The 24,157-nt window shown below is 43.5% G+C and overlaps 1 protein-coding gene across 2 annotated transcripts in view; it reads right to left on the bottom strand.

The window, feature by feature from the left end:
• LOC124279505 (unconventional myosin-Ie-like) overlaps positions 1-24,157 on the bottom strand; it is a 75,941-nt gene that overhangs the window by 11,727 nt on the left and 40,057 nt on the right. For both annotated transcript variants that reach the window (XM_046715338.1, XM_046715343.1), the window contains exons 15-26: positions 23,596-23,681; positions 23,139-23,220; positions 22,821-22,927; positions 21,984-22,082; positions 19,123-19,267; positions 18,690-18,804; positions 13,548-13,717; positions 12,632-12,691; positions 12,265-12,350; positions 11,220-11,369; positions 2,706-2,854; positions 1,896-2,072 (exon numbers count right to left, since the gene is read on the bottom strand). In XM_046715338.1, the coding sequence (XP_046571294.1) occupies positions 1,896-2,072; positions 2,706-2,854; positions 11,220-11,369; positions 12,265-12,350; positions 12,632-12,691; positions 13,548-13,717; positions 18,690-18,804; positions 19,123-19,267; positions 21,984-22,082; positions 22,821-22,927; positions 23,139-23,220; positions 23,596-23,681 (1,426 nt within the window). The remainder of the gene's footprint in view (positions 1-1,895; positions 2,073-2,705; positions 2,855-11,219; positions 11,370-12,264; positions 12,351-12,631; positions 12,692-13,547; positions 13,718-18,689; positions 18,805-19,122; positions 19,268-21,983; positions 22,083-22,820; positions 22,928-23,138; positions 23,221-23,595; positions 23,682-24,157) is intronic.

Genomic DNA, 24,157 nt, shown 5'->3' with positions numbered 1-24,157 from the left:
TGATGATCTGGATTCAGGTGTCCTTTCAAGCGCATGCCTTCGCGAAGCTTCCTCTGCGTCGGTCGGGGAACGACGATATGACCTTCAGCGAAGGCTTCCGTGATGTCTGATGGTCCGAGTCCACATCTAGGGATGAAACCGCATAAGGTGATGATCTATCCTGCCTGTACATCTAGGTTCTTCTAGGTTCTTTCCGCCTTCGAAGGCTGTACATCTAGGTCCTTTCCGCCTTCGCGAAGGCCTTCGCGAAGAGCTGTACATCTAGGTCCTTCGTCAAGGTGGTCCGTGGACTTCCTTCGCTAAGGTGACATCGTCTGGCTGCTCTACGTTGACGGGGGTGCCTCTGGGGTGCTGTCTACGTTGGAGCCTTCGCGAAAACTTCGGACCCTGCTACCGCAGATATTGGTCCTCCATGATGTTCATAATTTGTCGCATCATGTCTTCTGGGATGGTCTGCGGCGAGGTCGCCGGTGCTTTATCTGCGGTGTTAATGGAGGGTCCACGGAAAATCGTCCGACATCAGTGTAGAGGCATCAGGCTGCATGGTGATCTCTGCTGATGTCGTTATTAGCTGTCACCGGTGCGTTTCTTGTGGCGACGTCGGGATGATGATCAGCTGATCATCGTAGAGTCCAGGTCATCGGTTGGAACAATCTCGGTTGAGAAAGTCCTAGTAGACTTCGTTGATTTTCCCTCAGAGGTCGGCTGCTGCCCTGGGTGTGCAACGCCTGCGTTGAGTGTTGGTAATGATGGGACCCTCAGGACGATCATCGCATATCTGCGTTGGTACATCAGGCTGCATGCTGATCTGTGCCGACATCGGTCAATCTTTGATGTACAACCGGTATGATGACCGGCTGATCATCATACAGGCCCAAACCCGATGGGAGCGGTCTCGGTTGTTGAGATGTAGTAGAAAACCCTCTAGTCTTCTGCTGCGGCGATGGGATGTCTTGGGAAGCAGGATGCTTCTTGGAGATGGCGGACTCACGTCCACACACCTCTCCACCACTCTAGCGGAACACCACATCGGAGGGAGAGTCGGCCAACAGCAGTAGACTGGCGAGGGTTCCGTGTATCAGTCATACTAGACTCTGCATCACGACCTATCTGCTGTGCGTGCCAAGCGCCAAAGTAAATATTAATAAAAGGTAGAATTGGATAAATTAGTACCGCAACTGCAGTGTGAATATAATAAACATGGGGCCGTTACATCATATTAAAGGCGGATCAGCAGCAGCATAAAAACGTAATCTGCAATAGTACAGAATTTTCATCAACGTAATCCACTGGAAACAAACACGGGCCCGTGAATAAACTGTAGAAAAAGCGACTAAATATCAATATATAATCGTTGAAGGATACTAGCTAAACCTCTATAGATGTCTATACGAGGTAACTAACTAAATATAAATCAAAGGATATAGTGTGTCGGGAGACACAGGCGCTCTCACGTCCAGCTCACTGGGCGAAGAAGGAGAGAGTGAGGCACATGGGTGGAGGTGGCGCCCTCGTTCCCGCGCTTGTGGAAAGGAGGTAACTCGTGGTGAATACTAATTAGTGATTTTAAATTGAAGGGAGCTTCAATTAGGGAGATACAAGTGTTCCACTATGTTCGCAAGAAGAAGAAGACAAGCAAAAAGAGCATGAGTCAGGATAAGGAAAAATAATGACCTTTCAGATCCTAGTGCTTCTCAATCTGTTCCCTATGAACCATCTGTATTAATTTGATCAAAGATACTAAAAGAAAACAAACTACATGATACATTTCTTCTTGAAACAAATCAATAATATCATGAGTATCCACTATTTCTTAGCAACAATATCTGTAGCATACAGCTAGGCAGTTTGGATTAACAGATGAAACATTAAAGTATCCTGTTTCTCCAGCTTACCTTGACTTCTAGATGGTGGCGTAGATGTAGGTGGTGGCGGGGCTGGCCCTGAGGGCATACGCGGAGCAGGTCTACCAGGGGCAGGGCCTCGTCGCGATGCAACACCTGAAGGTGGAGGAATGTGGGAGGGGGCAGGGCGCCTTGGGTTGCCGTTACTCACGTGCTTCCTACCAGGGCCTGAAAGTCAACATCATGCATGTACAGCACAAGGCACAAGTACATCAGTTAATGTCTTTAGGTAAGATGTGGCCAGGGCCTAGATTTTTGAAGCTCTCTTAGCGCCAAGATAGTCGTAAGTGCCATACATTAACGTTAACTTACGACTATCTTAGCTAAAAGAGCTTCGGAAATATAGGCCCAGGGCCTTGAAGCACCAAACTTCCCCTCTCAGGCACACTTACTCACTACATCACTGAAGCAGTCATGTGCTAAAGTTTATGACTTTTGCGTGAACTTTGTCTTCTATCAATCCTTTGAAATTGTTTATAATTTGATGCCAACAGACGAACACAAGTAGACAGCACTTCAAAAGAAAAACAACCATGTGAAATTTCTACGGGAAACAAGTTTCAAAGCTGATAGTTTACAATTAATTTAGTCTCAGTAATGCAAGTACAGTTCGAAATGATTCAAATATTTCACAAACTCTTGTACTGCACCGAAAGATTTAATAACCAAATCCTACTGCGTTAAGTTCAGGACAAAATCATGTCTGTAACAGTTTTCCTAATCCCAAATAATGAAATCTCATAAAAGCTTCTGATGAGTTTAGGAATCTGGATGTCAAGCCAACTACCCCTATTCACTTACGAGAATCACGAGGAAGTCCCTGTCCTATGCTGACTGTGAGCACCTTGGACGATGGCTTGAGAACAGCTTCATCTCCTGACCCACGAACAAACCGAACAGATCGAGTTCCTCCTCCACCCCAGCCTTCTTTCTTCACAGGAAACTCCAAGCTACAACAATACAAGATGGCATAACGTGACTATACAGAAGCTACAACAATACAACCTTGTTCCAGCAATGTGACAGTGGGGGACACCAGAAATGGACAGAGATCATAATCCAAAGCAAGGAAAGTTATGTATCCTTGAGAGCGTCATGAAGGAAAGTGTTAGACATTTGAGATGGGAACTAATAAAATCATTCCAAAGAGTAGCTTTTTTTGACAATCAATTATATAAACTAAATTAAATCATGAATCTGTAAAAGGACTTCCAAGTTTAACTGTTTTAGACCAAAGGATATCCACATTATTACTCCAGGCAATGCATCAATGTTCACTTGATTTTGATTCTCAGCTCCTTGGGGAGTAAACAACCCAAACAGCCTGTGAAGCCCAAGATGGTTACCATCTAATCCTACTGGATACCCATTCATTGCCTATTTCAAATAGTGAGTGAGAGAGTTTTACGCTGCTTTTAGCAATATTTCAGCAACATCACAGCGGGTGACACCAGAAATGTACCCATGTGGGAATCAACCTGGGTTTTCGGCATGTTAAGTGAACATTTTAACCACTAGGCTACCCCACTGCCCCCATAAATAAGTCACTTGCCTCTGGAGACACAACATGTTATTGTATGTGACCAAAATGAAGCCAGAGAAACTCCTTGGAATCAAGCTACAAATACAGGTAACCATCTTACTACAATCCACAACCAACGTGAGTGAGTGAGTGAGTGAGTACGGTTTTACACAGCTTTAAGCAATACTGTAGCTGGGGACACAAGAAATGGGCTTCACACATTGTACCATGTGGGGATTAGAACCTGAGTATTAAGTGTGAGGAATGGACGTTTTAACCACTAGGCTACCCCCACAAGCAATGTTGCTTAACTTCGCCTGACTAGTTATCTGGGCAACATATACAGTGAGTGAGTTAAAATTTAACGTCACAATTTTATACATAGTAATTAATGGTAAATTGTAAAAACCTGTCAACGAAGGACAGTAAAATAACTAGATTATCACAGAATTTAAATTTAAAAATTAAATCTAAAACAGTTTAACTATAGATGACAATACAAGGTAAAAACAGGCTATATATTGCCAACAACTGAAGGTAGATCACCATACTAGGGACCATGGGGACTTACAGTACATTTGCTTCCTGCATGGACCCTAGCTGTATTTACACCATCCCTTCAGCTATTAGCAATTTTAGATAATCTAGCCACAAATTAAACGAACATATAATCTAAGTTACTAATCTAAACTACATATCATTAAAATACACATCTATCTACAGAACATATTAATCAAAATTCATTACCGGTAATTAAATCAATTTCTTTTAACAAACCAAGAATTAAATGAAAATGAACAGTAGTAAAAAGATCCTCAACACTTTTAACAGTGAAATACTTATTCCTTATCATGGAGAATTCAACACAGTCAAGCAGGACATGCTTGACCGTGGTTCTCTCATAACAAGGGATACAAAAGGAACAATTACATTTATTGTTAGTAATTGTTAGTAAACTTACCTCTGGATTATGGTTGCCTTATTCTGTGGTTTCCACAGACACATACAGAATGAAATGAAAATTTTAACACTAAGTCATAGCTATCCCTTGTGGTATGCCCTTCCAACTGACAGAGTTACCTCCCCCTGACCTAGATGTCACTGTATAGTAGTTTGAAAATCCTCACAAATTTTATGAATACAGTTTACAAAAAAACACTTATCTTCTAGAGGAAAGGAGGGAGGAAGGTGAAGTTTATACCCCATAATCCAGAGGTAGAGTTTACTAACAATTACTAACAATAAAATGTAATTGTTCCTAATTGAGGCGCAAACATTCCCTCTGGATTATGGTTGCCCTGAATCCCACATACGGATGGAGGGCTATCCCTAGAAGAATAGTCCTGAAGCATACCATACCACTAGTGAGTTATTCTCCATGATCAAAATCCTCTAAGGATAACTATGACTTAGTAGTAAATAATTCACTGGTGAAATATAATATTGGATCATTGTCCACTGGACTTCCGTCAAATGTTGAGTAGTCTCTAATTATCAATCGAATTATACTACTCTTCAGATGAATTAATATTGATAATTTCCAATTGACAACTTCCCGAATTCTGTCATCTCATGACGTAACTTCCCATTTATGGCGCCACTTCGGTCAATATTAGGTCTATGACGTCACTTCGGGTCTATGACGTCACTTCGGTTTATGGCGTCACTTCCGGTTGATTCTCCCAATCCTTAAGATTAATTCCGTAATAATTAGAGACTACTCCTTTCAATACTCAACCACCACCTGAGTTCGGTTAGTATCTATAATAGGGATAATCGTAACTGTGACCTACCTGATAATACTTCTGTCTGTCTCTATCTTCTCTCCATCATCGTATAATCCAGGTGTGTAACATGCTTGACACATGATCCAATCCCTGCTACCCTTTTAATAGGTACTAGGGAGGAGGAAAGGTGTTGTGCAGCTACTAACGGACCCAGGGACTTAAGGCCTTCCATTGAAGAGGCTACATCTCTTAAATAAAAATTTATAAATGTGTTTGATGACTTCCATTGACAACTAGCCACCACTGTTCAACTGAAACTGAACCCCATGCCGCTACTGTTGATGCTAATGCCCTAATCTCATGTGGCGAGAATCTAACATTAACTGATTCTTGATCCAAGTCTCCATAAGCATAGGCGATTGTCTTCCTGAGCCATGAAGAAATTGTATTCTCAGATATGTCCTCAGTATTAACATTTGTTTTACAGGAGAGGAAGAGATGACGACGATTCCGCCTAAAACTAGATGTGCGTGTATATACCATCTGAGAGCTCGGATCGACAAAGTAGTCTTGATCTGTCAGATCTAGAGGCAGGGCAGGCAGAGCTGGTATTCTGTAGACTCTGTGTCCCAACAAACCATGAGACGTCGACTGATTCTTGGCTGTAAATTCAGGCACTGTCCTACAAGTCATCATCTTATACCCTTCCGAATGCAATAGATTTAAAGTCAATAGCGTGCAGTTCTGACACTCTTGAAGCCGTGTAGCAAAAGCCAGTAGAAAAGCAGTTTTAAAACTCAAGTATTTTAAGGAAGTGTCTTGCATAGGTTCAAACGAGACTTCTGTAGAGCCTGTAGTACCAAACATAGATCCCACTTAGGGAAATAATGACGCGGCGATGACACATCCTTGATCTGGAAAGATCTAATAATCCTGTGTAAAGAATGATCAGATCCTACAGATAGTCCCTGTAAGTCCATGACTGAAGCAATCGCTGATCTATAGCCTTCAATAGTATTGTGTTTAATCTTTTAACCATCCTGAGATATATAAAGAAAATCTGCTATGATAGGTATGGTGACTGGAATATTGAGTAGTCGTTGCTCTCTTCTCCACTGGATGAAGACATTCCACTTGGTGTCATACAGTGCTGCCGCTTGAAGGTCTGATAGACTTCGGAGATAGCGAAATTGCTTGTTCATTGAAACCCCTGCTCCTTGAGGGAACTATAGATAGTCTCCATGCACGTGAAGAGCTAGTAGGTTTACATTTTGTGGTATCTGTCCGACTTTGGCTGACTGAAGAAGATTTTCCCAACAAGGCAGTCGTAAGGGTTTGTCCGTCAATAATTGAAGAAGGTCCGTGAACCATGTTCTGGCAATTACGGCCATGCTGGAGCTACCAGATAAACTACACAGTTGTGTTGGGCTTATCTTGGCTAGTACTTCCGGTATCAATTTGAGCGGGAGGAAAAGCATATGCTATCAGATTTTCCCATGAGATTGACAGGGCATCCACTGCCCAGGCTGTCGGATCGAACAGGACTCACAAATGTAGGTAGACGATTGTTCCTTGCTGTCGCGAAGAGATCTATGGATGGTGTTTCCCATTTCTCCTTGATGAGTTTGAAAGCCTCCATATTCAAAGTCCATTCTGTTGATATCACTCTGTCCTGTCTGGAGAGAGTCTGCCAAAAATATTCACCTTTCGGGATGTGGCGAGCTTTTATATGACTTTTCATGGAATCTGCTATTTTGAAAAGTTCCTTCGTAATCTGTAGTAGAGCGATGAGATTTGGTTCCTTCCTGTTTGTTTATATAGGCTACTACTGTGCTGTTGTCTGTCACTAACATAATGTTCTTCTGATGCAGGTTCCAAGACCAATGAGACAGAGCTTTTACCAGCTTAACATCTCCAGACAGTTGATATGGAGATTGCTTTCCTGTTGAGACCACAGCCCCTGAACTTGATGTTACGTTGACATGGCTATCCCGAAGTTTGAGGTCCGCTGATATAGAGTGACGTCTGGAGGAGGAAGACAAAATGTACTCCTGGAAGCACGTTGCTGTCCACCGTCCACCACAAAAATTCCTGACCGAATCATGAAGGAGGAGATACCATAGTTTCTAAGTCCAGATCCCCTGAACCCATTGATCCATATTTGCGGTTCGGTTAAGATGAATCCTGCCCCTCATCGTGAAATCTTGGATAGACGTAAAGAGATCCCAGCAGGGACATCCATGTCCTAATTGATGGCCTTTGCTTGCTAACAGATTGAAAATCTTGGTCGGATCTTGTACCAACGATCCTGAGGTGTAAAAATTACCGTGCCGTTTTGGCATCTAGGATGGCTCCCAGATACTTGATTTTTGATGTGGGGACTAGTTCTGACTTGACCGGGTGTACAACAAGGCCTAGATGTGTGAACACGTGGAGTATAAACTTGGTCTGTTTTAAAAGAGTCTGAGTAATTATATTCCGTGCAGGAAATCGTCCAAGTAACCCGTGGATAGCTATCTGGCGATGATGTAGGAACGCCTAAAATGGGATTGATGATCACCGTGAACAGCCAAGGAGCTAGAGAAATTCGAAGGTAGAACACGGAATTGAAATCTCCGTCTGTTTACCCATGAAAACGAAGGTACTTCTGAGACCAAGGATGTATTGGTACATGAAGATAAAGCGTCCTTCAGGTCTATGCTGATGAATTTGGAATTTGGTTGGATAAGAGTTCTCAAATTGGTCAGGGATTCCATCTTGAATTTGGGAGGTTTCCTTAAATATTCCTTGTTTAACACTTTCAAGTCTATGATCATCCTCTTCACCTCCGTGTCTTTCTTGGGAACTAGAAATACGGGGAGTAGAACCCGCATGACTGGTCTGATGGTGGAATCTCCACTATGGCCTGCTTGTCTAACAGTTGTTGAATGGCCGTTACTGCTCCCGCTAGAGGCCATCCCCTTGCAGGAAAAACGTCTCCCTACCGGGCTGGTAGGTTACTGGAGGTAGACTCTCCCATGGTAGCATGTAACCTTTCTCTATGACTGATAGAATCCAGCTGTCCGAGGTGATCTCGCGTCCAATTCTCCACATATTGTGCTAGCCGAACCCCTACGGGAGATTGGGATACCGGTAGAATAAATTCGAAGTCTGTTTCCAAATCGAGGGGGCATTTCCAAATCGTAAGGCTGAGTAAACTGGACTATTTGATTGGAGTCAAAACTTCCTAGATCCCGCTTCTGGTGCCACGAAAAACCTGGTGCCTCTACCCCTGCCCCTAGAGGATGAGTAGCCCGAGTTGAAGATGGTGCTGGCGAGGAGAAATTCTGACCTAGAGTCTCCTGCCCTGTCAAATGCTGAGCGTTGCAGTGGCTCCTGGCGTCTGTGAGAAGGTTGGCGGGAAATAGTAGCAGATACATCCCTCCTCGGTCTGGACTGAGGTTTATTCCTGCTTTGTGACAGTAAAGCTGAAGCCAATCTCTGATTCAGATTACGTGATGTAAAGGCATCCTTAACTTGAATAGCCTGACCACATTGTCCATGAAAAGAGATTCTGAGTCCAAGGGCTGTTGAAATAAAACATCTTTAGCTGTCTCTGGTAGACTTCTAATTGAATCTAACTTGTGAAGTCTCTCCATGGCTGTTAAGCGTCCAAGTGTACACAGCTGATTGTGAGAGTTCGTCGGCTATAGATTGATATACCACATCTAGGAATGAGTGCGCCATGGCTACTTCTTCGGCTGACATGGATACTAATGTGTCCTTCTTTACTCCTTCGTAATCTTGGAATAATGGTGGTAATAATGCTCGGACTCCCGCAGCAAACCAGTTGGTATAGGATAGTATGTCCAAGGATGAACGGGCGGCCCCATCCATGTCCTTGAGATCCTTGGATGAACAGGAAAATGGAAAATCCCTGGCAGCTCTAGCATCCTGTAGCTGTGCGAAATCCTTGTCCATATCACGGAGCATAAAGTGGAATCAGTCTATTGTGAATAGCATACACTGGCTTTTGAATAATCTTGGGTAATGCATTAAGTGAAGTTAAGCCTTGGAGAGGTTCAAATTGTAAGAATCCAACATGACTTAAGTGCCGATGAATGAGGAAGAGATAGCTTGGGAACCCTTTCCGTGGCAGACATCCTGACGATCCCAGCTCCACTGGTAACTCCCGTTCGGCTCCTCAGGCTGTGGCGGGACCGTGCTTGGATAAAGTCCATGGATTAATTCAACCTTTTCCCTAAGAGACCATCCAGGAACAAAATCTTCGGCCGTATCCATAGGCTGGACTGTCAATAATCCCTCCTTCATAACGTAATTCTGGTTGAGAGAGAGGATAAATAGAAGTAGCTTCAGAATCCGAGAGGTCCGGTACAAGCGGTAAAAACGGTGGCTTATCAATGTCAAAATTATCCATGGCTCCCCGTGGAAATCCCGGCTTTGGCACGTGGCTACTGGACTGCTGGTCCTGGATACCGCTAACCCCGTGGCAGCCGTGGCTGGATTGATTAAACCCAAGGTGGGAGGCGCAAGCGAGGGGCATGGAGTCAGTCCCGCTAGGATATGACTGCAGCACATTCCCGCGTGGGATAAGGTAGCAGGCTTTGAGATGACTGGGATCAAGCGTGACAGCCTTTCTCCCAGGGACAAGGGACCGCGGCTTGTTTTGCCTGGAGCGCCAATTAAAGCCTGCCTGGGGTCAGCCAGGTTGACCCGTCCCTGTCACATGAAGCCCGTGGCTTCTGCCCTGTGGGGAACGGCCTTCTGATCGGTTAAGTAAGGTGATACCGGCTTTCCCAGGTAGAGCACCCCGAGTTTCACAGAAACTGACTCTTGCCCCTCGCTCTTGCCATCGTCAACCCAGTCAGTCGACCACCGGTCGTCTTGCCGTACATAATGCCATCATGAAACAGATTTTGTAATGAATTCATCTTGGTCTCATTTCTCATTTCCATATCATACATGGACTGACTAACTGAGGCTTGCAACTCTGATTTAAGCGATGCAAATAATTCGAGATAGCAGAAATGTCCAAATGGGATGCATCCGATTTAGATCTAGATCTAGATTTGGATTTTGATTCAGATCTCTGTGAAGATGGCGGGGGATCCCGGCCGGATTTTTACTTTTGCTAGCCTCCGACGACGGGAGCATTTACGTTTCTTAGTCTGAGATCTTGCAGAATCCATACTTAACCACTCAACCTCTGATAACTCTGAACACAGAAGGCAGCGATCTTGCAGGGTACAATGATTACCAGTAAAACAAGAAATGCAGAGAGAATGGGGTCTAAATCCGACATGAACTTCTGACATTGCACGACTTATTCTTAGCCATAGCTTAAAAGTTAGACAAAGGAAAAGAGGCGGAAAATATATATCAAGTACAAGCGTAAAATAATATAAAATCTGATGTCCAAAGGACGAATGTCGACAACACTAACCTATATAGGGATGGATCAGTGTAGAAAACAAGCTGATAAAGTCAATTTCTCACTCCACTCTATACACGTGTACAGTGTATACCATACAGAAAATTTGTGAGGATTTTCAAACTACTATACAGTGACATCTAGGTCAGGGGGAGGTAACTCTGTCAGTTGGAAGGGCATACCACAAGGGATAGCTATGACTTAGTGTTAAAATTTTCATTTCATTCTGTATGTGTCTGTGGAAACCACAGAATAAGGCAACCATAATCCAGAGGGAATGTTTACGCCTCAATTACAGCGGATCTTCACCTTTTAACAGATATTTGTGAGTATAAGGCGTATGGCCAATGCGACATCGTCGCATAATGACCTCCTCAAATCTGGACTGACAACCCAAGTAGGTGTAACCAATATAAGGTTTTATTTGATGTAATTTATTGATACCTATCTGGGTGTCCCACTTCTTCTGCATCAAATCACGGATGTAGGTTCTAATGCTAGCTTTGTAATCAGAGAATGGTATAAGAAGTGGTGTCACAGATTTATTGAGTGCTGCCTTGGCAGCAACAACATACAAAGAACCTCACACCATCCAAATCCTACATCCCATCAATTATGTTTAATGACCGACTCACCTGTCATTGAACTGGGGCTGAAGGGTTTTGCCAGTTTTGTCTTTGTATCGCTTGGTGAGAACGGTGAGAAACTCGGTCTTGAACATGGACTGTAACAGGCTGCTGTAGTCACCCTGGATGTGGAGGATGAAGAAGTCGTCCTGCATGGTGCTGCAAGTGAACAACACATCAACATATCACAAATGCAGGACATTTACCATACAACCATTTACCAGAACCACAGATACGGTGCTCACAAACCATATATCATATCAAGTTAATCAGGGATTCAAACCTACTAACATAAGGAAACTCTAGCCTTCTTAGGGATGCATCTATACATACAAACCAGGAACCTTGTACCGCTGTGCCACTCCCTCAACACAGTACATTTTAAAGATGACATAGTTCAATGGTTTTCCCTGGAGAATTTAGTCACTAACTGAGGTCCTTATTGTTCTATCAGTCCAATATTGTAAGATACCAATTAAATATAGCTGTTATGATACATATTCCTGCTAACAGATCACTTAGCTTTCCTGTATCTGTGACAATAGACAGTGTAGGAAACAACTGGCAGCCCAAGCACCCAAGATGGGTTAACCCTGGGGAGGGCTGGCAAGAAATATATCTTACCAGCCTGGGCTCATACTTATGGAAGATTTACAGTTACACATAACACATTCTTGCTACAATGGCATAATATTGATAACTCTAGTTTTGAGACTATTGTTTACTTGTTTCAAAGCACAGTGATGAAACTGTTTCTTTTGTTGGGCATTTCAATAATTTTGAAAGCAAAGATACTTAATAGGTTTTTGTAGTATTGCTGAGCTGAAATGTGAAATTAAAGTTGGTCTGGCAACCTTTGGGAAGGGCTGGTAAGTTTTCAGTGTCTGGTAGAATTTTCTGTTAAGTTTCCTACTCTGCAATAAATACTGTCTATAGAAAGAGATTAGTTAAACAAAAATAATCTATTATTCTCAAAACAATGTAGAATGTAAGTTTGCCCTTCCTTCCACATAATGCAACTAACACCCCAAAATTACACAGATGTCCTTCGTACCTGAGAGACACACCCGAGATTGCATCTATTGGTAGTTCCCGCTTCTTCACCAACACCTTCTTCCCCTTGTCTGGCCCCTTCTTCACCTGAAGCACAGTTAGTCAGTGAGTGAGTGAGTTGGTTTAATGCTGCTATTACTGGTATTAGTTAAATCAGAGCATGTTGGGTTTATAGAAAGGAAAGAAAGAACTGACGAAAGTGTGGTATGGGCAGGTAGCCAAATGTTTCTGGCTGGAAGCAACTCTGGACAGCGTCTGGACCACCTGTCCCTTGCATGTAGAGAAAGGACATAACTCTTGTCTTGTTATTTTGTTAAGGTGGCAAAATTAACACAGAAGCAGTTCACTGTGTCCTGAAAGCTACTCACTGTTTCTAACCCTATCAGGTAAAAGTTCTTGGTGGTAAGGAGCAGGTCTCTCTTGACACTCTGAAACATAACGGAAAATCTTGATATTATGTGCTGTAACTACCAATCTTCTGCTGTTGGAATCCTGACAGTGACAAATATTACAAACACTGGCCTCTTGGTGTTTCAGATATCATTTTTTCACATGAATTCTGAAAGACCGAGAAAGGAAAACTGGTGTACACTAGTGGTGGTCCGATTAATTGAAAAAATCGAAGATTGGTTGCAGTGACTAAACGACCAAGCAATCGATCATGTTTTCTCATAATCGAACACAAAAAATTCTGGAACCCTTTTTGCATTAACAATATTTTTCACACGGTTGGTTTTGTCTGTTACATTTCATGAACACTACATGCTCGTCCCAAGTCACAATTGAATTTATTTTAAAGCCGACAAGAAATTTATGTTCCTAACATACTAGTCATCCTTTAAAGATGTGCAATTTGCAAAAAGCGCCCCAAGGAACTGCATCTTCTTTCTTTATTTTTTGTGCATTAACAAAAATAACCAGGAAAATTTCATAAATGATGCTAACCAATTATTTTCGCTGATTGATCGGTTGTAATGAACCAATCATCAATTATGAGATTTTAACCAATTCCCAACACTAGTGTACACAAAAATGGATTTTTATCAGTATTAAGTGTGTGAGTGAGTGAGTATGGTTTTAAACTTCTTTTATGAGTTTAGGAATATTCCTGCAATATTACATTGGGGGGGGGGGAAAGAGAGAGGACCAGAAATGGCCATCACACATTGTACCCACATCAGGATTCGAACCCAGGTCTTTGGCATGATGAGTGAACGCTTTAACCACTAGGCTACCCCACTGCCCCTGATCAGAAAGACACAATACAGCCTCTAAACCACATACCTTAAACCTTCTGTCATACTTCACGACTTGGTGAGCAAATTCTATTCTCTCACGCTTGCCAACAAGAGCCCGTAGTTCAGGGGAGTCATCAAGTCCGATGTAGTCCCCAACAAAATTCCTGTTGAGACTGTACTTTCGTCTCTCCTTCTTGTTCAATAGAATATCAGATGCTGAAAATATAGGTAAAATTCACCTCTTTAAATAAATGCACACAAAAACCTGCATACACAGACATGAACAAAACCTAGACAAACCTATCCATGGTTTCTCACAAGGATCTCCGTACAAGAAGAGTGCTTCTGCAAATTGTACAGACATGGTTTCCATAAACATGAATCTGATAACCTGATCATCATTGATAAAAACCATTCATTGAAATTCATTTCATTTCTCTCCAAATATTCTATACAAAAAAAACTCATTGAAAAGGGTAGATCTAGTTTTCTGAATGATTTGTGTATCCTCAGTAACAAGAACTGAAAAGAACATTATGCGGCCTGTATATCAATAATAACACAACATCAAAACACCATTTATGGATTGACTGTGTATTTTCCCCCCAGTTCACTGAGGTATAAATAAAAAACAAAACAAAAAAACCCCTGTAGGAATCGGCGTAGCAAATTCTTATCAAAGGTTGAAAGTACTGATATGTTTTATTCGGCCTCTGACCTCAAAGGATGATTTGGACAAATCCACATATGCATCAGTGTCACTAAAAGTCCTGTGACTGATGCTACAGACAAGCAGACAGGGAATGCTAGACTAACAACTAGTCTCTGAAATGAACATATTTTACTGAAAAAAGTTCATAGTAAAAGAAAATATATATAATGAAAAGGAGCCCTGAGACTTTCTTCATTTTCAGAGACTAAACAAATCTGCAGAGGGATAATTTCTTGGAATTTCACAACACATGCAAAGATTCTTATCACCCATTACTGCTTTAATTGTGTGTGACAGGAATATTTACTGCCCCACCACCTCTGGGTCCCTACTGCCAGTGGTGTGGGCCGATTTAAAAGGTAATGAGTATCAAGTGTCGCCAAATCTATTTTGAGAGCAAGCAGGGATACCAGCTAAGGGTAGCATCTCTTGATATTCCTAGGCTGGACAACTGGATCTCAAAAAAAAATAATCCAAAGTTATTTATATTCTCCAAAATCAAAGGTTGTGTCTGCACTATATGTAGAAGTTTAATTGATGTGCATATATATAATGTAACAAGCAGAAAAATCATCAATATCCCCTTATTGGCAAAATACTTTCGTCATGTATATGTCAGTTAGTTATGACTATGTCTACCACTACCACCAATTTCAGTCAAGGTCAAACTTCTATGGATCATACTTGACATATGTTCCAAGTTTGATGAAGCTTGCATGTATAGTTTGGAAGATCTGATGACTGACTGAGTTGGTTTTAGCAATATTCCAGCAACATCAGTGAGGGGACACCCGAAGGGCTTCACACATTGTACCCATGTGGGGATTTGAACCCGGGTCCTCGGCGTGGCAATAGCGCTTTAACCATTAGGCTACCCCACCGCCCCCCGGACAAGATGACATCCTCATGGTCACAACAGCCTAAGTCATGTTTCCATGGAAACAGGACAAAAAAAAAACTTCAGTATCTAGGTTCTAACCATCAAATGGCACATTTATGGATCATGCTTGATTTGTGTACCAAGCTTACCATGTGTACCAAGTCACGTTTCCATGGAAACCACAAAATAAAATTCATATCTGGGTCTAACCGTCACATGGCACATTTATGGATCATGCTTGGTATGTGTTCCCAGTTTGATGAAGCTAGCATGTATAATTTAGGAGCTTTGCTTCGGACAAGATGACATTCTCATAGTCACAGCCTAAGTCATGTTCCCATGGAAACAACAAAAATAACATTCATATCTGGGTCTAACTTAAAAGGCACATGTAGGGATCATGGTTGACATGTGTACCAAGTTTGGTTAAGCTATCATGAATAGTTTAGGAGATATGCTTCGGACAAAGTGACGGACGGATGAATGGAACTTCGTTTCTATATTCCCGCAAATTAGATTGTTTAGGAGGATAACAATATGCCATCAGATCCCCATGACAATGTCTTTTTAAAGTTTATGGGTAAAGTCACAAATGCCTACATCGTTGAGGTACACTGCTTTGAGCCCTAATGATTTATATTTCTCTGTTTGTCTCTTCATCATGCAAATCAAGGATGACACAACACCAACACTAGCATGGCTTGTATTTTTCTACTGACTTGTCTGAATAGGGAGAATTCCTGGATGGAGAACAAAACAATACATTTTCACCACTTAAGTACTTTTTCAATCATTGTATTCAGATTTGGACCCGAATGCTGTGTATATTTGCTTTCATCCTCATCAAAGTTCCAATTCATTTTACCCTGAGATGGAAAACTTTTGAAATGATCCCTCTCTAGCCAGTGTAAAAATGAAACAGTTAAAGAAAATACTCAAGATTTTATAAGTCATCAGGTCTCTAGTGTAATCACACATGTATATCAGTGAGGCAGTTTGGAACAGCAGACAGGGAATTCCTGTGACTGATGCTACAGACAAGCAGACAGGGAATTCCTGAGACTGATGCTTCAGACAAGCAGACAGGGAATGCCTGTGACTGATGCTACAGACAAGCAGACAGGGAATTCCTGAGACTGATGCTACAGACAAGCAGACAGGGAATTCTTGAGACTGATGCTACAGACAAGCAGACAGGGAATTCCTGAGACTGATGCTACAGACAAGCAGACAGGGAATTCCTGTGACTGATGCTACTGACAAGCAGACAGGGAATTCCTGTGACTGGTGCTACAGACAAGCAGACAGGGAATTCCTGAGACTGATGCTACAGACAAGCAGACAGGGAATGCCTGTGACTGATGCTACAGACAAGCAGACAGGGAATTCCTGAGACTGATGCTACAGACAAGCAGACAGGGAATTCCCTGTGACTGATGCTTCAGACAAGCAGACAGGGAATGCCTGTGACTGATGCACAGACAAGCAGACAGGGAATGCCTGTGACTGATGCTACAGACAAGCAGACAGGGAATGCCTGTGACTGATGCTACAGACAAGCAGACAGGGGAATTCCTGTGACTGATGCTACAGACAAGCAGACAGGGAATTCCTGTGACTGATGCTACAGACAAGCAGACAGGGAATTCCTGAGACTAATGCTACAGACAAGCAGACAGGGAATGCCTGTGAATGATGCTACAGACAAGCAGACAGGGAATTCCTGAGACTGATGCTACAGACAAACAGACAGGGAATTCCTGTGACTGATGCACCACAGACAAGCAGACAGGGAATTCCTGCGGGACTGATGCTTCAGACAAGCAGACAGGGAATTCTTGTGACTGATGCTACAGGCAAGCAGACAGGGAATTCCTGAGACTGATGCTACAGACAAGCAGACAGGGAATTCTTGAGACTGATGCTACAGACAAGCAGACAGGGAATTCCTGAGACTGATGCTACAGACAAGCAGACAGGGAATTCCTGTGACTGATGCTACAGACAAGCAGACAGGGAATTCATGTGACTGGTGCTAAAGACAAGCAGACAGGGAATTCCTGTGACTGATGCTACAGAACAAGCAGACAGGGAATGCCTGTGACTGATGCTACAGACAAGCAGACAGGGAATTCCTGTGACTGATGCTACAGACAAGCAGACAGGGAATTCTTGTGACTGATGCTACAGACCAAGCAGACAGGGAATTCCCTGTGACTGATGCTTCAGACAAGCAGACAGGGAATGCCTGTGACTGATACTACAGACAAGCAGACAGGAATGCCTGTGACTGATGCTACAGACAAGCAGACAGGGAATTCCTGTGACTGATGCTACAGACAAGCAGACAGGGAATTCTTGAGACTGATGCTACAGACAAGCAGACAGGGAATTCCTGAGACTGATGCTACAGACAAGCAGACAGGGAATTCCTGTGACTGATGCTACAGAACAAGCAGACAGGGAATTCCTGTGACTGATGCTACAGACAAGCAGACAGGGAATTCCTGTGACTGATGCTACAGACAAGAAGCAGACAGGGAATGCCTGTGACTGATGCTACAGACAAGCAGACAGGGAATGCCTGTGACTGATGCTACAGACAAGCAGACAGGGAATTCTTGAGACTGATGCTACAGACAAGCAGACAGGGAATGCCTGAGACTGATGCTACAGACAAGCAGACAGGGAATTCCTGTGACTGATGCTACAGACAAGCAGACAGGGAATTCCTGTGACTGATGCTACAGACAAGCAGACAGGGAATTCCTGTGACTGATGCTACAGACAAGCAGACAGGGAATTCCTGAGACTGATGCTACAGACAAGCAGAGACAGGGAATGCCTGAGACTGATGCTACAGACAAGCAGACAGGGAATTCCTGTGACTGATGCTACAGACAAGCAGACAGGGAATTCCTGTGACTGATGCTACAGACAAGCAGACAGGGAATTCCTGTGACTGATGCTACAGACAAGCAGACAGGGAATTCCTGAGACTGATGCTACAGACAAGCAGACAGGGAATTCCTGTGACTGATGCTACAGACAAGCAGACAGGGAATTCCTGTGACTGATGCTACAGACAAGCAGACAGGGAATTCCTGTGACTGATGCTACAGACAAGCAGACAGGGAATTCCTGTGACTGATGCTACAGACAAGCAGACAGGGAATTCCTGTGACTGATGCTACAGACAAGCAGACAGGGAATTCCTGAGACTGATGCTACAGACAAGCAGACAGGGAATTCCTGTGACTGATGCTACAGACAAGCAGACAGGGAATTCCTGAGACTGATGCTACAGACAAGCAGACAGGGAATTCCTGTGACTGATGCTACAGACAAGCAGACAGGGAATTCCTGAGACTGATGCTACAGACAAGCAGACAGGGAATTCCTGAGACTGTAACTGGGATTCCTCTGCAGTCTGCAGTAGGGAAAATAGTGCCCACTCTTGGGGAGTGGATTCATTCTTTGTGATCACTTGGAAATGAAGGCAATGAGAGCATTGTGTGCCATGTGACCAGTTCAGTAATCAGAAAGTCTGTTGTTCTGATGCTGTCAAGGAAAATTAACAGAAACAGAAGACATACCTTCTTCCCTGAGTTTGAGATACTGTTTGACGGCATAGTGTTTGCGGTACGCTTTCTGAATAACCCTGGCGAAGCCATCATACTTCCTCTCTCGCACCTCTTCCAGAAGAAACAACTGAAAACAAACACAGCAGAGGGGTAGTCAGTGCAGAGCTTACAAACATTGTAAACACAGTAGTAAATACAAAATTCACCACACACAGAACACAGATGCATCAAAATTACATGTGCGTCACTCTTGGAGGCTGGTCAATCATCATCATAAGTTCATATTACGAGCAACGATCCTCGGCATCTTGGTATGCTGACATGCCATGAATCAAGTTACTTAGAATGACCACCATTGGGTCACTTCTCATGACCTGCATCGGTTGTTGTGTACCGATTCCTACCTGGAACTGTCAACATATTTAACAGAGAAGACTAAACTCACAGATTCTGGATTCTTGATGAATACTTTAGTCTTCCCCATCTGAAACTGATCCCGATCCATGTTGACGGAATTCATGAGGTGTGTGATACCCTGACGCGGATCTCCCCGCCATGACGGGTATGTCTCTGGCGTCAGGACGTTGTATCTGAAAAACACAACAGTGAGTGAGTGTCGCTATGTTAACACGGCTATGATACAGACAAAGTGATCTCCCCGCCATGACGGGTATGTCTCTGGCATCAGGATCTTGTATCTGAAAAAACACAACAGTGAGTAAGTGTCGCTATGTTAACACAGCTATGATACAGACAAAGTGATCTCCCCGCCATGATGGGTATGTCTCTGGCGTCAGGATCTTGTATCTGAAAAACACAACAGTATCTGAAAACACACACAGTGAGTGAGTTGTTCTGGCGCCATCTTGTTAACAACACAACAGTGAGTGAGTGTCATGATACATGTCTCTGGCGCCAGGACAAAGTGATCTCCCCGCCATGACTCTGGCGGTCAGGGCGCCATCTGAAAACTCTGGCGTCAGGGTGTATCTTCTGTATCTGAAAAACACAACAGTGAGTGAGTGTCGCTATGTTAACACGGCTATGATACAGACAAAGTGATCTCCCCATGCCATGACCATGCAGCCCAAAGTGATCTGGCACAGGATGCTTGGATCTGAAAAACACAACAGTGAGTGAGTGTAGCGTCGCTATGTGGACACCCTTGCTCTGGTGTCCTCTAAGAGAAACTGCAGTGCCTAGGATGACATGGACACCCTTGCCCTCTCAAGAGAAACTGCAGTGCCTGCGAGTGCCTTGGATGACAGTGCCTAGGACACCCCTTGCCCTCTAAGAGAAACTGCAGTGCCTAGGATGACATGGACACCCCTTGCCCTCTAAGAGAAACTGCAGTGCCTAGGATGACTAGGACACCCCTCTGAGAAACTGCCCTCCCTCTCTAGAGAAACTGCAGTGCTGCAGGACACCCTGCCTTGCAGTGCCTAGGATGACTAGGACACCCTTGCCCTCTAAGAGAAACTGCAGTGCCTAGGATGACAGTGCCTAGGGATGACTTGGACACCCCTTGCCCTCTAAGAGAAACTGCAGTGCCTAGGATGACTTGGACACCCTTGCCCTCTAAGAGAAACTGCAGTGCCTAGGATGACTAGGACACCCTTGCCCTCTAAGAGAAACTGCAGTGCCTAGGATGACATGGACACCCTTGCCCTCTTAGAGAAACTGCAGTGCCTAGGATGACTAGGACACCCTTGCCCTCTAAGAGAAACTGCAGTGCCTAGGATGACTATGGACACCCTTGCCCTCTAACAGAAACTGCAGTGCCTAGGATGACATGGACACCCTTGCCCTCTTAGAGAAACTGCAGTGCCTAGGATGATATGGACACCCTTGCCCTCTTAGAGAAACTGCAGTGCCTAGGGATGACTGGGACACCCTTGCCCTCTGCAGTAAGAGAAACTGCAGTGCCTAGGATGACTTGGACACCCTTGCCCTCTAAGAGAAACTGCAGTGCCTAGGATGACTAGGACACCCTTGCCCTCTAAGAGAAACTGCAGTGCCTAGGATGACTTGGACACCCTTGCCCTCTAAGAGAAACTGCAGTGCCTAGGGATGACTTGGACACCCTTGCCCTCTTACATAAACTGCAGTGCCTCTTACATATGCAGTGCCTAGGATGACTGGACACCCTTGCCCTCTAACATAAACTGCAGTGCCTAGGGATGATATGGACACCCCCTGCCCTCTAGAGAAACTGCAGTGCCTAGGATGACTGCAGGACACCCTTGCCCTCTAACATAAACTGCAGTGCCTTGCCCTCTGGATGAGTGCCTATGGACACCCTTGCCCTCTAAGAGAAACTGCAGTGCCTAGGATGACTTGGACACCCTTTGCCCTCTTAGAGAAACTGCAGTGCCTAGGATGACTGGGACACCCTTGCCCTCTTAGAGAAACTGCTGCAGTGATATGCACTAGGCCTCTTAGAGAAACTGCAGTGCCTAGGATGACACACCTTGCCCTCTTAGAGAAACTGCAGTGCCTAGGATGACTGGACACCCTTGCCCTCTTAGAGAAACTGCAGTGCCTTAGGATGATGTGGACACCCCTTGCCCTCTTACATAAACTGCAGTGCCTAGGATGATATGGACACCTTGCCCTTGCCCTCCTTAGGATGAACACTGCAGTGCCTGCCTTGGATGACTATGGACACCCTTGCCCTCTAAGAGAAACTGCAGTGCCTAGGATGACTAGGACACCCTTGCCCTCTAACATAAACTGCAGTGCCTAGGATGATATGGACACCCTTGCCCTCTAACATAAACTGCAGTGCCTAGGATGACTTGGACACCCTTGCCCTCTGAGAGAAACTGCAGTGCCTAGGATGACTAGGACACCCTTGCCCTCTGAGAGAAACTGCAGTGCCTAGGATGTCTGGGACACCCTTGCCTCTTAGAGAAACTGCAGTGCCTAGGATGACTTGGACACCCTTTCCCTCTTAGAGAAACTGCAGTGCCTAGGATGACTTGGACACCCTTACCCTCTTAGAGAAACTGCAGTGCCTAGGATGACTTGGACACCCTTACCCTCTAAGAACAGCCCTTATGGAGAACAATGTCTTTGTAACACATGTTAGGGCATGCACAATTCAGATCCACCCTCTCGAAGTAAGGCAACTAATTGCCAGCACATGATATCTTACACAATCAGCCACCATTGCTTGTACATCAAGTATTCATAATAATGTCTCTGATGTTTTCTTACTTGATGTCCCTTAACCTAGCAATCTGTTCATGTATTTATGATTAACTTCTAATTCTCTCACAAACAGATGTAGATGCATCAACCAACCTCTTGATGAATTTTGCGAACTCTCTCCTGAAGGCAAAGCCCGCTCTTCTGACCCGGATGTTTTCCTTCAAGCCCAGGTACTCCACCTGATGTTTAACCCTGGAAGACAACATTGCCACATCAAGTCCAAATATATGTGACAATGAAAGACCATTGATTCATTGAGACATGTAGACTAACGAATATTTTCAGAATATATTTGACAGAACTGCTATAAAGGTGATTGAAGAGAAACTGGCTTGATACTCCTGCAGTGACAGCTCAGCAGTTGACATCATATATCATATTGAACATCAAACACACCTATCACAATCACCAGCACAATTCATGCAATACTGTTTTTTTCTAATTTGGTAAATCTTCTATTCTGATAAGTCAGAGGAATCAAATCACAATAACCTCTGCTGACATAAACATACAAGAAAGAGGCAACTAGCGGGACCGGGTGGTCAGGCTCGCTGACTTGGTTGACAAATGTCATCATATCCCAATAACTTAGATTGATGCACATTCTGTTGATCGCTGGGTTGTCATGTCTGGACTCAATGATCTACAGACCGCCACCACCATATCTCCATACTATGGCTGACTGTAGTGTTAAACTACAACAACAACAACAACAACAACAGCCTAACACGGACAATGGCTGCACTGCCATGATGCAGTTAACATTGGAAACCTCATATTGTGAATTTGAATCAAAATTCAATTAAATCTCTAGGTAACCTGGCTGTGCACTGAAACCACAGTAGGTAAATCACCTAATTCATAAGCAACAGATTTGGAATCATACCATAAAGTAAAAGTGCTCTACTAAGGGGAGATAACTATTCTGACCTGCTTTCTTCCCAGTCTCTTGCTTTCTTTGTTTCATTTGGCTTGATACATCGGATGTAGTGAGGTGTACACTTCATTAGTGTCGTAACTAGCTTATTGGCCTGAGTCTGTGGACGAGAAACATGATAAATAATTAATAATGAGACAAGGATCAACACTGACTGGAACTATGCTAACTAAAACCTGACTGGTCCGATGTACGTTTAGACATTGTCAGAGGAATACAGATTTTGCCTTTCTGATTGATGAAATGTTTTCACTTCTGTCATTTTTCACAGAAACTCAGAGAAACAAGAATGTAACAAATAGGAAACTCACTCTGATCTTGCTGCCTGCTGTGGTCGGACGACCTTTTGTCTGAGAACTCACATCCTCAGGAAAGAGACTTGCAATAAATGAGCTGGAAAACACACAAAAACATTTTATGTCGGCTTTGTTGGTTTCTTAGATGATTAACGCCACAGTCAGCAATGTTCCAGCTATAAGAAGCGGTCTGTAAATAATCGAGTCTGCCGTGATCGTGAGTGTGTTAGTATTGCCGTGATCGTGAGTGTGTTGGTAATATAATCAAGAACACAATAAAGTATTGCCGTAACCGTGAGTGTGTCAGGGGGAAACAATGCCACTTTGAACAGTACTCTAGTATCACAGTCAGTCGGCTGAATGTGGGAGGACAACAAAAAGCAGGTCTCAGTTGTTTATCAGTGTGGTAAAACCCATGAGCACAGGTAGAGTGCTGATAAATCTAGAGACATAACCATGTACATGTACTTACTTTTGACTTGATTTCATCAGCTGAATGAGATCAGTGAACAGAACATCACGATTCCTTTCACAGAAGCCGTTTGCTTCGTAAGACACCTGAAACAAAAGAACTTAAGTTGACTGGCTTTGTTAGCTCAAAAGTGAATCAAATTTACTGTAGTTACTATGTATCTATGAAGAATGTATCAAAATGAGAAGAGAATCTTTTCAGAAAGCAGCCCACATCCCTATGTTTTCCTTACAACTATAACGTATGCTCAACCAACCTGACAGTGACATATTCAGTAGACTCACAATACATTCCTTTGGTACTATTCTGTAAATAGTATCCCTTTTTGTTTCAACTTATATTATTTCATATATAGAACATTATAGGGAGACAAACTGACCAGTATAGGCCTTAACGGGAACAGGTAAAGTGTTTTGTTTTTGTTTAACGCAGCACTCAGCAATATTCCAGCAATATGGTGGTGGTCTGTAAATAATAGAGTCTGGACCAGGCAACCAAGTGATCAACATCATGAGCATCGATCTATGCAATAGGGAACCAATGACATGTATCAACCAAGTCA

The sequence above is a fragment of the Haliotis rubra genome, unplaced genomic scaffold (genome assembly GCF_003918875.1).
Source record: "Haliotis rubra isolate DU_JTF1 unplaced genomic scaffold, ASM391887v1 Scf107, whole genome shotgun sequence".
In the NCBI taxonomy this organism is placed as follows: Eukaryota; Metazoa; Mollusca; class Gastropoda; order Lepetellida; family Haliotidae; genus Haliotis; species Haliotis rubra.
Note: the sequence above shows the minus strand (reverse complement) of the source record. Positions and strands in the feature narration are given on the sequence as shown.